The sequence below is a fragment of the Molothrus aeneus genome, chromosome 7, assembly GCF_037042795.1.
Source record: "Molothrus aeneus isolate 106 chromosome 7, BPBGC_Maene_1.0, whole genome shotgun sequence".
Taxonomy (NCBI): Eukaryota; Metazoa; Chordata; class Aves; order Passeriformes; family Icteridae; genus Molothrus; species Molothrus aeneus.
In genome coordinates, this window is record NC_089652.1 from 16263797 (window position 1) to 16277463 (window position 13667).

At 36.6% G+C, this 13667-nt stretch overlaps 1 protein-coding gene across 3 annotated transcripts in view; it reads right to left on the minus strand.

Annotated features, from left to right (window-relative positions):
* Positions 1-13667, minus strand: part of OSBPL6 (oxysterol binding protein like 6) — a 97179-nt gene that overhangs the window by 30128 nt on the left and 53384 nt on the right. Inside the window, exons 4-11 of one of the 3 annotated variants that reach the window (XM_066553915.1) lie at positions 10916-11038; positions 8601-8654; positions 7786-7899; positions 7504-7668; positions 6853-6985; positions 6307-6410; positions 5375-5467; positions 576-650 (exon numbers count right to left, since the gene is read on the minus strand). In XM_066553915.1, coding sequence (XP_066410012.1) covers positions 576-650; positions 5375-5467; positions 6307-6410; positions 6853-6985; positions 7504-7668; positions 7786-7899; positions 8601-8654; positions 10916-11038 — 861 coding nt within the window. The remainder of the gene's footprint in view (positions 1-575; positions 651-5374; positions 5468-6306; positions 6411-6852; positions 6986-7503; positions 7669-7785; positions 7900-8600; positions 8655-10915; positions 11039-13667) is intronic. The other 2 variants (XM_066553916.1, XM_066553917.1) reach the window with 2 other exon arrangements.

The window sequence follows — 13667 nt, forward strand, 5'->3', positions numbered from 1 at the left end:
CTTCTCACAACTAATTCCCAGCCCTGGTGCTGATTTCATAGCTCCCTATTTTCTGACAAAGATTTAGAGAATTAGCAAAACTACGTACAGACACTGAGGTAGTAATATGACTTTTTGGGATTATGGAACATAAACAGAAAGTGCCTCAAACAAAAAGGCTAACCTTATACTACTTATAAAAATATAAGGAAATGTTATAATTTCATGGATATTTGTAACAAATCTCCTTAGTTCTATTGTCTTGCTAAAACTGTCACAACATCTTTTAACAGAATTTGATCTTTTTTTCTTCTATTTTGTATAGTCTGTCAAAGACTTATTGCGTGCAGGGCCTGAGTCTGTCACTTGCACTTACATAAAGGAGGAGGAGGGACATGTACCATGTAAACAAGCTCAGACCCACATTTATGGAACACATTTGTATTGGGCCTGACCACTTCTAAGAAACTCAGCTGAAAGTGGGTAGCATGGACACCTCCAAAAAGTGCAAGGAACATTTTTATAAGCTTATTACACAATCAAGTTACACAGCTTCCCATCCTTAGAGCTATCCCTTGATTTTTAAATCCACTCACTGTTGTAGCCACGGCAGCTGCCAGTCTCTGCCGGCGTCGTGTTGTGCTGAACTGGCCCTTCGGTGCCGGCCCTTCCTGACAGTGAATGCAAGAAAAGAAGGAAGTAGAAAAAGAGAAGGGAAGGGATTGAGGGGACACAGGAAGATGAAAGGTGATCAGAAAAGGGAGAGGGAGAGTCTTTAAGTGGGTTTCCATTTTGTTAAGTCTTATGGCCTACACATGTTGAGGACATATCATGTTTTCAGCTGTGCATGCCAGAGACATAAAAAGCTGGATACTTCACTAAAATTATCTCCAGATGGGTTGGACTGCAGTGTACTCACTAAGGCTACAAAAAAAAAATCAACTAGCATTGCCATTCAGAGTTATAAGGCAATAATGGAATAAGAGAACAAAAAGGATGCTACAGCATGCCAGAAAATAAAACAAAAATCAAACTCCTTCTGGAGCCACTTGACCATTTAGAAAATGAATTCTGAAAGAGGTCACTTTGCAATAGTGAAGTGCATAAACTCTGGTCACTGAAGATGCATGTGGCTCAATGGTAAAATTTTTCAGTGTGTATGTTATCTAGTGAGTTTTCTTAAGTAAACATTCCTGTACATAGCTCTGGCATTTCCACATCCATCCTTCAGCCTACTGAATCCTTTTCTCCATAAATCACTTTTTAAAGTTCCACCTGCTTTTCCCATACATTATTGAAGCCTTGACTTCCAAACCAAGGCAAAAACTCAGATAAAGGAGCACAAATAAAAACTAAGCATTTCAACAACTGCTTCCTTTTCTGCATGTCTAACTTGTGGCCTCGTCCTGCTTAATTTTACATTAATTTTACCTTTATTTTACTTGCAAGAAAATTTTTCACAGTACATTAAAGTCAAGCAAGTGACTGTCTAATGCAGAGGAGCTCCACATCTGTCATAAAGTCATTCTATTTAATCTTTAATCAAAATGCCATTATTTTGAAGCCATTTTAAGATTTTGGAAGACTAGGAAATACACCTTTCTGCCTTTAGAAAACAATTCTCAATTCCTTTACATTTTTCTTCCCCTGTATCCTCTAGCCACTACATCATTTTTAGATCTATGCACATTTTTACTTTTTCTGCAAGAAGCCTGATGGTCATACAAATAACAACATGTAGATTGGATACATGGACACCATGCTGAAGAACAGGATATTGTATTTCAATTATTAGCTGAACTGTCTTGCGTCTATGACATTCCTAGCAGGGTTGCTACAGTGGATAATGGCCAAGCACTTCACCCTCTGGCTGATATTAGTGGCCATGCCACTGACATTTGGAAGGGTTTTCTAATGATCACAGAAAAAGACTTGTGGTGCAATATTTTATACAATTCTCACATTAAAATGACATGTGAATAACCTCTAAAATACTGAGAACAAACTCTGTTAAAGCAGAGAACAGATCATTTGCATGATGTAAAGCTCTTTGTGCTCCACAAAAATATTTCCATCCTGTGAATAAGAGTATGGAAGAATATTCTTATTTAAATAGTAGGGACAGACCTATGTACAGAGAGATACACAAATTTATATGTATATAAAATTATTAATGAAGGTATGCATTATTAAAATGGGAATAGTCAGTTTTGCAGAACCATACACTCTCCTCAACACAATAGAAAGTGAGGTCAATCTGAGTTGCCATAAAAAGCAATACTTACTTAAGGGAAAAAGTAATAACTAGTCTGGGTCTGGTTTCAGTTCTGACCTGAAAGCTTCAGTAAAGCAAGATGATTTTTCAGATTACTCCATAACACACAGCTCTCTATTAAACTATTCCCCCTGCGAAGTCTTGAACTTTAGAACTTTGAGCTCTTGTGGGAAACCAAAATATCACTGGTTCTTTATTATTTTGCAGTAATGTCTTTTTTTTCTTCCTTTGAAGCTGTCATGAGAATGATAACTTAGCCCTTTACTCAAAGGGAAATTATCAATTTTTAAAAAACCACAAAAAAGCACAAAAAACCCCCAAAACAAAACCCATGACTCAGTTCTTGCACAAAAGTATAATTTGTCAAATGAATTAATACAGATCAACAAACCTGTTGTTGCAGGCCATTTTCACAAAATTTTAATTAGGCTTTTTAAAAACAAAATGAACCTCCTTCATAAAAGTAATCTTTCTTAAGAGAAGCAGTGAATGTATTACTCTTGAGTAAAGTCCTGTAAATTCAGCTGTTAATTTTAAACAACTTAACAATAGTAAACACCCAAACCTGCAAATGTATAGACACATGCTATGCTTAGTTTTACTTCAGGGAGTAACCCCACTCAAGTTACAGGGATCAGCTGTATGGACAAAGTCAACTGCACACAAAACTGGCATATTTCAGTGGTAAATATTAATGTCTAGGAAAAAAATCAAGCAGCTTTACTTACAAGAAAAAGTATGTTTTAAATACATCACGCACCTAGCATTCATACTGCAAGAATGTGTTAGCAGGAATCCAATAAAAGCTATCTCATTAACAAAAGAATGTTCACAAGCACAATACAAAGCCTGGATGGGAGAATTCTCTCCTTGCCTCATATGCAGAGGATACTGACCCAGCAGAAATCACACCCTCGTTCCCCATCACTAACAGAGCACACACCTTTATATAAAGCTCCCTAATTTTATGCTCCTCAGAAGGATGCTCTCAACTTTGTACTATCAGAATGTCTTTGATGTAGTTAAAAACTGCTCAATCTTAAAAAAATAGGTTCAAGTGCTCCAAATGGAATTAACAGTGAAACTAGCTTAAAGTTAGTTTGTTAAAATTAGCATTATTCCCTAAAACTAACAAGATGTATGGAGGTATGAGGAAAGTAATAGTACAACAGAAATCTTACTAGTACCAAATGTCAACCATTCAATAGCAAATCATGTGTAAGCAACATGAAAACAATGATCACAAATCAGACAAAATGATTCTCAGCAGGGGATATCCTGATAAACAGTTCAGAAAGACTTGAAGCAGTCTTGAAAACATGAGAAATAAGGAAGACCAAGAAGTAGGAGTGTCTAACAGAAGAGCAAAATGGGAATTAGCTTAAAGGGCTTGTAGGCATCAGAGGACATCCACATTTTAGTGGCAGCCTAAGCCAATTAGGAATAACACAATGAGTCTGTGAGGCTATCTTCCTACAGACCACAGATCTAGCACTCAGGAGACAGGACAGCCCTTGGAAGAATTAACTGAGACTATCGAACTAGGCAAGATAATGGAGTAGCCCTCAAGGATTCTTTGTCTTCCATACAATTTAGAACAATTTTATTGTTTCTGTTTCACTGCAAATTAATTTATAGATCAGACAACAATAACTTAATACTGTGCCATAACAAAATAAACTTTATATTTGCAGTATGAACCTTGGCAGGAATTAATGCTGACCCAAGTTAGGCAGAGTTCATTATCAATACAGAAGTGACAGACCCATGTAGAGCAGTGCCATGCACACAAACTCTCTCAAGGGAACCCTATTTGAAATTTTCAGGAGCTGAGGCAGACCCCTGCCAAACCACAAACAGCAGTTTCATGGAAGCCCAGGCCAGTGCTACTTTGGCAAAGTGTAGGTAACATGGGAACAGCTCATTATTCACTATGACCAACCATAAATCATAATACATTGACTGCTTTCATCACTTTTGTGGATAGGAGTTCTCTGAGGTTACTGTGGCATGAAAGAAGAGCATATGCAGTGGTGACTGACTCTTCACAGGCATGAAGTACTTGCATGCATTTTACTGATATTTTCATTTCCCTGTGTTATTCAGCACCAGGGAAAAACTGTGATCCTTCAACTGCATGACATGACATCAATCACAAAAATTCCTTTGTTAATAAACTATTTTAATCCCAACAGATGCCTCATTGTGATTATCAAAGTATAATAGGTAAAAAGAAAAATAAACTACAAGAGCTGCAATGAGAAAGCTGATGCAACTATCAACTCTTCCTTCCTTAAGATTATTGATCTTAAATGAAAACTCCTTAATGTGCCTACTGGGGACATATTAAAAGCTTTCAAAGTTTGTACTAATTTCAAGATATTTGAATGTATTGCATTTATTTACTCAGTAGCAGACATCACAGTGGTGATTGTTGGCTCCCAAAGCCAGTTGAATAGTCCTCATTATCAGTTGCTTAATTATAAAAAAGATCAGGTTTTGGATCAAACCTCAGAATACACAAGTGCTTCCAACAAAACACTAGGCAGTAATACATGCACATTATGCTTATTTATTTCTGTGCTTTCAGTTCTAGGGAAGGATGGAGTAAATTCTTCCTTCACATAATTTATTTCTTGGTTATTTTATTTGTTCCCATATGAGCCTTCTCCATTACAGAAGGCTTGTGAAAGTACTTATAACTGGTAATATTCCAAGTATAGGTCTTGACAAAGACTACTGGTGTGTTCGGTATTTCATTCTGCTTTTAACTTGATGTCACTTGTTCACTTGAAGGCAGCTGCCCTTCTTTGCAACTTTGATTTGGAATAGCAATATCCCCATATGGTGTGTGTATATTGAGTTTTGAATACCTTAATTGACTAATATTCAGATCCCCCTCCTTTCCCTAGATGGCAATGTTTTCATATGAATGAAAATAAAATCAGTACTTTTCTCACTATCTTCTCTAGGTTTTGAACAACAAAATGAGATTTAATTTACTTCATCAGAAACATGGAAGACAGCACACTGACTTCCTACTTTCAGCTAATACACAATTTCATGCTTAGAATTTAATCATAAAGTACAGTGAAAAGTAAAACATTGTGCATTCAGTACCTGAAGTTGAATTTTTGCATCTTTGCTGACACTTTTTGTTCTCCATCGTCTCGTGACCCGCTTGTCTTTCTTTGAAATATCTACACAGTTAGCCTACATTACACAAATAGTTAAAAGCAACAAAGTGCTATTAAGTTGACACAAGCAACACAGACAATACAGCAAGTTAGTAAAGAATTGTAGCATTAGGTACAAATTTGAAAGTAAGGAGAAGAATGCTGCTGCTAGGCCCGAAATTGGAGCAGGGATCAGCTGTAGCTATCTGTACACTTTCATAAACACATGGTACAGTTAGCTCCTTTAGCAAAACTACTGGTGCCCTTTATTTTCATGGCTACATAATATTTAGGACATGATCTCGAAATCCTCATGGATTTCTGTTGTGGTACTACTCAGGCATTTGTACAGACAAGAAGATTTAGTGAAAATGGAAGAAAGTATTTAAGATTTAGGATCTGCTGTTGTTTTCTGGTAAAAGGAAAACTCACCCTGAACTGGGAAACAGTCCAAAACTTGGGACCTTTGTACTATGCCCCCTTTTCTAGAGCATGCAACTTCATCTTTGAGGGTCTTTGGGTCTCCAATCCTTAAAAAACTTAAAATGTTATCTCAACACAACAAAAACTCCTTAAATACAACTTCAATTTATAAATGTGTTCTATTGCAACAGTCCTCAGTTTTGTTTTGCAAATTACTTATCATTTGATTTGCCCTATTTAACTCAAATACTGAATACATCTTAATTATTTGTTTACACATGAAACAGAAACAGTACTACACAAGATTACAACAGACGTATAAGATAAGCATTTCATCCAAGATTCACTATTACTTCAGAAAAACATCCTGAGTTAACAGACAACATCTCTATATTTCCCTTAACAGAAAGAACAAATATTTCAGTGTAATGATTTATGTTCAATCATATTTACCTGCATGTCTGTGAAATTTGGTGCTGACTGAGTCCTCTGTAATATTTCTAAATTTTGAAGAAGTTTACTGAGTTCCACAAGGTTAGACTGACAATGAGCAAGATCTAAGAGATATAAAATAAAAATACATTACGTGCTTCAATTAAGACTTTTTATTGCCGTGGTGTCCATTGTTTGCACTTAATTGCATTATAAAAGTTAAGTGTCCAAACCCCTTGTGGAAAGGTATCCAAGTAAAAGTTTTATTTTGTTAGACACTTGTTATTTCTATAGGAGTCAGCAACAGCTCTGGACCTCAAGAAGTAATCACATTTGAACAATGACATCCATCAAAATAGCACAGATTATTAGGATAAATTTTAAAAGCAACATCCGAAAACATATAGAGAGCAAAGTTCCCACCATGAGGTAAAAGTTTCCAATTACCTGAAGAGCTACTACATGTTCATATAAAGATGTAATTTAACCACTTTACTTACAGGACTCTTTCTTATATCAACAAGAGGTTTTGCTGAAAGAACAAGGCTTGAAAAGATAAAGTCTAACCTTCTGCACATCTGTCCATCTCTTCAGAGTCCTGCAACCAGGCTGCTACTTTACTCTGACCAGTAGTGCAGGTGACAGGAAGGCTGTTACTGCAAGGTATAGGAGGCTGCCAGGGGAAGTTATTTTGTTGCACCTAAAGCATAATAAAATGCTTACATTTACTGAGGCTGTGTTGCCTTGTCAGTGTAATGACTATATTACTTCAGCATAGAAACCAAATTATGCATTGCGTTTTCAGTGAAATCTGCAATTTGTCTCCATAGTTCCCAAAGACACAGATTTTTCAGAATAACATCTAGGAGAATCAAACCAGGAGCCTCACAAGTGGACTGTGCTAGGTACCAGTTAGGAAAGCTGTTGTTTAAGAGGAAGAACATAATCAGCAGCGAGACAGATTTATACCTGATGTCAAAGGCTAGTGCAAATTGTATGGGTGGTGAATACTTTGCAAGATCTCTGCAGCAGCCTACTCTAATGAAGTAAGGCTAAATTAGAGAGTATTTCAGCTGATTTCAGCTGCACACCCTCACAGCTTTTCTCTGGCCATTGGTTCCCACAGTGGAAGCTCCTGTCCTTTTGGCATTAGAAGAAAAGCCCACTGAAACTACCCAAAAGCCAGCCAGGAGTTTTCAACCAAAGAACACTGCACACCTTTCCATCTGACACATTGGCAGCTGGTGAAGACTCTGTAGTAGATGCTGAGGGGAATATGTGGAAGCTGGCATCCCTGGGAGACCTCACAATCTCATTCTGACGGTACAACCGGTGGTGCCGCAACTTTGAAACCCATGCATCAAACGAATCCTGTGATTTCACCTGGAGAAAAATTTACCATCAAGAAAGCATCCAAGATACTGCTTTTCTGCACAATCCTTTACAATTTTATTTGTTTCTGTTGAGGATGAAAAAACATTATGTAGTTTTACGTTTTACCTTTAGGTGATAGATATGTTCTTCTGTGTCAAGATCTATCCTACGAGCCTTTTTTTTTATAGACATGACTGATAAACCAACATCAATGCTCCCATGGACCTTTCCTTTCTGTATCTACAATAAAAATATCAGGGCAAAAATTTAGAAGTATCACGCACTTTTTCTATATATTTAACAGAAGACTATCTAGTACTGAAATGGTTTCCCGTTTTATAACATTTTAGCACAAAGCCATTTTAAAAATAAAGCTGCACTCAGACTAACCATTTAACCACTTATTATATTTATAGTCAGAGAAAAGTATCTCATAAGAAATGCTGGTACAAAGCCAACTCCAAAGTTTGGGTGTGTTAAGTTGTTCACACCAGTGCACAGGCACAGGTAAGTGAGGAGCAGAGAAAATTAGACAGTACTTGACACCCTACTGCTACAACCTGGTAGTTATTGGCATAAAATATAAATAATTGGTATTAATTCTTTATCCTATCCACATGTCTCAGAATAATCAGCTCTGGCTGACATAAAAATTAGAAAAGAAAAATACATGGCCAGGTTAATCTCTCAAGCTGCTATATTCAAGAAACTACCCTTATTAATTTTACTTATATTTCCACAGAAGTAAAAAAAGGTAGAATTCTTGGAAGAGATAACCACAATTATTTATCTTTAAATCCATCAGCAACATTATTTATCTTACATTATTTATCTTTAAATCCATCAACAACTTTCATGTATGTACTTTCATAAATATGCCTAGAGTGAATATGAGCAGGTAGAACTTCATTAGAAGTTTTAAAGTCTTCAGCTCTACTTACATCAATTGGTGACTTTGAATATTTCAACATTCCATTATCCAGGACAAAAAATCTCTGAAATTATAAGAAAAAAATCCAACAACATTCTTTCTTAATGAGCAGATGCAATTTAAACTGTGTACAACAATTCATCTGGAGAAGAATTACCCTGTAAAAATTAAGGAATGTTTGGGGGTTGGAAGGAGAGGATAAACACAGTATTAAATAAATTTCTTGCTTGTTTTTTGACAAAAATTATCTCTTAAACAAAAAAAGAACCTAGATTCTCTTTTTTCAACATTATGTTCTAGGCTTATCTTAACAAACTTTGATAACGAAGGTGGGGTTTTTTCAGTTTTCCAGGCAATGTAATAAACTTTCCAAGAGACTGTAGGACAAGAGACTTGTATCTGCTTCTTTATTTTGTTCCTATTTTTTTTTCCCACAAAATCTGGTCACATTTCAAATTAGCAACCTACTTTCCCTACCCAGAAACTGAGAAGTTTTTCCTAGTGCAAGATCTACATCTCAAAAGGAAGCCCATATGAGACACCCTGGTCTACCATGCCAAACCTTGTGCCTTCTGGCAGACCTGTACTCAGTAAGTACAGATGAGATTGCAACTCCTTCTGAAGACAGCTTGTCTAGTGTTAATCCAGGTATTTGTACCAAAACAAATATTGCAGCATTCCCAGCAACATCCCCAGGTGATGGGAGGGCTGATGTCACAGGTGTTGGTGATACAGGGTGAGCCACTGCACCTTCACTGACATGGGTACCAGGACTGGCCTAACCTGATGATGCCTGTGCTATTGCTGCACCTTTATTGCTCTGAGCAGAATCCCCTATTCAAGCTGTATTTCTCCCTCAATTAAAGCTGCCCTAGCTTGTCTGTACCAGATCACTCAAGCTGCTTTGCAGTCAAGTTAATGCAGACTTTGGCACACAGCGTAAAGCCTAGCAGAAAATGGGACTTGAAATGACATTTGCTAACTCATGTTTATCACCATTAACTTTAAAAACATGCAAAGTAATAGCAAATAACTCATATTTTTAGAGTGTAACCTAAAGCATTAATCTATGTTAAAATCCCAGAACACAGCAAAATACTCTGCTTGATTCTCAAAGCTGTCATGACATGGGAAGGAAGGGCAATGGTTTCCTCAGGTAAACCTGCTAATTTAACACTATGAGCAGGGTCAGTAGTTGGACAGCAGAAAATCCCCCTCAAAGATGGTTCCAGAAATTCTGCCAGTCACACAACAGATTGTAGCAATATCTCACACAGGGCAGGAAAACAGTGCTTTTCCCTATCCCAGCTGAAACCAGCACATTTGGAGATATAACTTCTTGAATAAGATGTCAAAACAACAGGAACATTTTGGGTTTTTTTTCCATAGGTATGGTCACCAACAACCTTCACAAGAACATGATATTCATGTCATATTGCTCTGTCGCTCTAAGCTGCATACACAAAAGAAAATTACCTTTCATCATAATTTCATTCCAACACACACTGCACTTCAGAGGATGATAAATTCACCAAGCTGTGCACATTGTACCTGGTTTGCCACCAAAGCACAGTCAGGACTGTCAGAATATGACATGCAGTGTTCAACAGATATTGTATATGGCTTTGCTAGTAGAACACTAACACAGCACATGCTGCAATTATTGTCTCTGAAGTTCCTCACTGACTCACAGCAAAAAGTATTATTACAGAAACTCCAAGATACCCAGGCGGCATTGCAAAACAAATAAACTTATTAACAAACCCAAAGTGTCAAAACTTAAGCTCAGCATAGTTCCCAAGGTTAAATGTAAGGCAGAGTAGAGGAGGATGTTAAAATGTGAAGTTCTTAATCACATTAAAAATTATCTACACAGGTAACTGCTCTAAATTCATTTAGATCATCAGCAGTGATTGCCTTTACAGAACTGTGAAAGTTGGACTTCTTTTGCTCTCCTATAAATTAGTTCCTTACCATAATAGACACTTTGCCAAATAGTAACACATTAATATAATGTATTTTAAAAGTGTGGGAACAGTGGTTTATTCCATAAATTCTTATATACCTCATTAATTGATTTTTTGGAGGGTCAGATCAATTTTATTCACAACTTCCCTCTGGATTTTAAATACAACCTTAGGCAGCAGGGACTGTGATTTGAGAGCTATGAACTGTGTCTGCAAACTAATTCCATACACAGGTGGAAGAAAAAGTCATACACCAAAATCATGGGTATTTATTTGACATCCCAATTTTGTCTAGACAAAAAAATCCCAGCTAATAAAATAAGGTAATAATGTTCTGACTGGTTTATGAGACATTTACCTTGTGCCAACCTTTTAATGGCCATTTTCTCTTCTTCAGCATGAAACCCTCATGTTTGTCTGGCTTCTGCACATTGGTCTGGCCTATTTTCAGACCCTCTATGATTTCCCAGCTGTCAGGCTCCTGATGAAAAAGCATGAAGGCACATTAATTAATTTTGCACATACATGGCAAAAAATTGCACTTAAGAGTGGCACAAATTCTTCAATGCAAGACAAAGAGGAGGAACCAGAATTTTAAACCAACCTATTTAGGTACCAAACTACATGGTCACTATATTATGGCTAGATGTATCTCATTTAAAACTATTATATACAAACATTTTCTGATGTCTAATCCTTACCAGGTAAGATGCATAGTAAGAGTGCCCTTTGTGATTTCTTAATTATAGAGAAATATAAATTTTCTTTAAAGTACAAGCTACATTGGTTCTGGATGGCCCAGTTTTTCCTCCAAATCAGAAAAACTAGCAGAAGATGTTGCTTCATCGTTGATTTTGAGTGTAGCTAGCGATAATCTTCAAAGGCATTTTATGGCAGTTTCACTTGCTAATTGAGCTTCAGAAATCTGCAAAAAGATTTTTTTCCCTGCATTCATTTTCACTGTATTATGAGAAATTTATAGGAAAGCTAACTAATTTTCTCTCTAGAGAAAAACAGAGGAACACTATCATTTGAGATACAACCAGTTGTATGCCCTTCATGGAGCCAGTTAAAGCATATTTCTGGTACACACCACTTGCTTTGCATGGTGACTGGTGCAGCTCAAGCCAGATTTACAATTTACAAACACAGTGAACAGGTGAAGAACAATATTTTTAAAGAGAAAAAGATGGAGTCATATTTTCTCTTAGAATGTATTTCTATCCTCTTGCTACTACTGTAATTAAAAAAATTCTACACCAGTTTAAAAATCTCTTACTGCCAGATTCCTCAGACTAGGTTTTACTAATTATACCATACAAAACTGTAAACTTGCATTTTCCCAGTTGATCTGTCATAACTCCTAGCAATGTTATGAAAAGTTAACAAGAGAGGAAGGAGGTCATATAGCATCAAACATTTAAAGGGAAAAAAAAATTGTCTCCGCATTTCCAATGAAACTGTTCAGAGCCAAGTGCTGTCAGTCTTTCACAACACCTCCAAATAAATTACACAGCCCTGATAACATCAACATTACTGTAATGAAAATATAGTTGTAAAAGTAACAGCAAATTTCAAAACTATAATTTTGAATAAAGTCTTGGTATTTTGAGAGGGGTGGAAAGCTCTATCCCAGATAATAAACACTGCCATAAATTTTAATAGAAATCTTCATTCAGCTTAGTTTCCCCTGAATAACCATGAACTAATTATCTCATTGTCTGTAAATCCCCTACTCAAAATGCAGCTTTGTTTTACTTCCCCATGTTTTGCTTCAGTGTTCTATTTCCATTCTCTAGAGGAAGCACATATGTATTATTTTTTCCCTACATGGAAGTACTTGGCACTTGAGGGGAACAAATTAAACTCTAAGTTATACACCAGCAGAGAGTCTCTGCATCTCTGCCAACTGATTTTTCACCATATTGATTTCTCCTTTAGATGATCAACTGCAGGCATAAGCCTTTTATCTACTAGATAACATCAGTATTGATTAATTCTCAACTAGAAATCACACAATCTCATATAGCTATTCATTTAAACAAAAGACCAGATACAGAGGGATAAAATGAGCAATTATTCAGCGCAGTGAGGATACTTGTCTCCTGCTGCATCAGTGCTACAAGCTGCTCTTAAAACCCTCCTAACAATCCTACCTGTGCCTCATCCCACAGTTTTGGTGTGTTGAGATATGCCCAACACAAAGGCCATTATGGAGGAGAGACAAAAATGGGGAAAAAACAGAGTGAAAGTGATACACCTGAAGAGTCCTCATCCAAGGCCAGTTCTCAAGCAAAGCAGCAGTATTATAGGACTTCAGTGATTCCATAGGTATTCCATGAGAAACAGCCCTGTGCAAAGCACCACAACTGGGAGAACACAATCACAGCTTTCAGTGCCTGCCTCTGCACATGCCTCTTGTTTGGGGATTAAAGGAGCCACCACCAACTGTTTTCTCAAGTTTTTACTGCAAAATATTTATTTTCCAAATAAAAATTAATAAATTATTTCATTTTCCCTGGATGAACAGAATACTTCCTTTTGAAATTGTTTTACCAGGTCTGTTTCAAAAATTACAGATATTTAGTCTCAGATTTTTATTTTCCACCAAATATTCCATCCAGCACCCTCACCTTTTCAGAAACAATCTTACTCTTGCATCTGAAGTATCTTAAAATGAAGCTTTCTTTACGTGGAATTAGACTTGTTTGGAATCACTTATTCCAAAACTGAGCAATTTACCCAGAAAGAAGTTGGCTTCAAAACAACACACACAAGGCTTCACTTTTTACGAGGGTGATGTCACCCCTGCAGTTGCATCCTTTACTCTGCCTCAGGAAAGAAAATCTCAGCAAGAGCTTTTAAATTTCAAACTACACACAAGGGATGTTATTAGGACATATTTTTTAAACTTATATTTATTGGCAGCATTTTTAGATTTGGATATTATTTGTTCTACCATAGTAAGAGGATTGAACTGGAAAACTTCTCAAAGTCATAGAATCATATCATATCCTGACTTGGAGGGGTCCCACAAGGATCACCGAGGTCCCTTCTAGCCCCATTTTCTGAGAAAATAGAATTTCTTCATGGGGCCATCCATGTAAAAA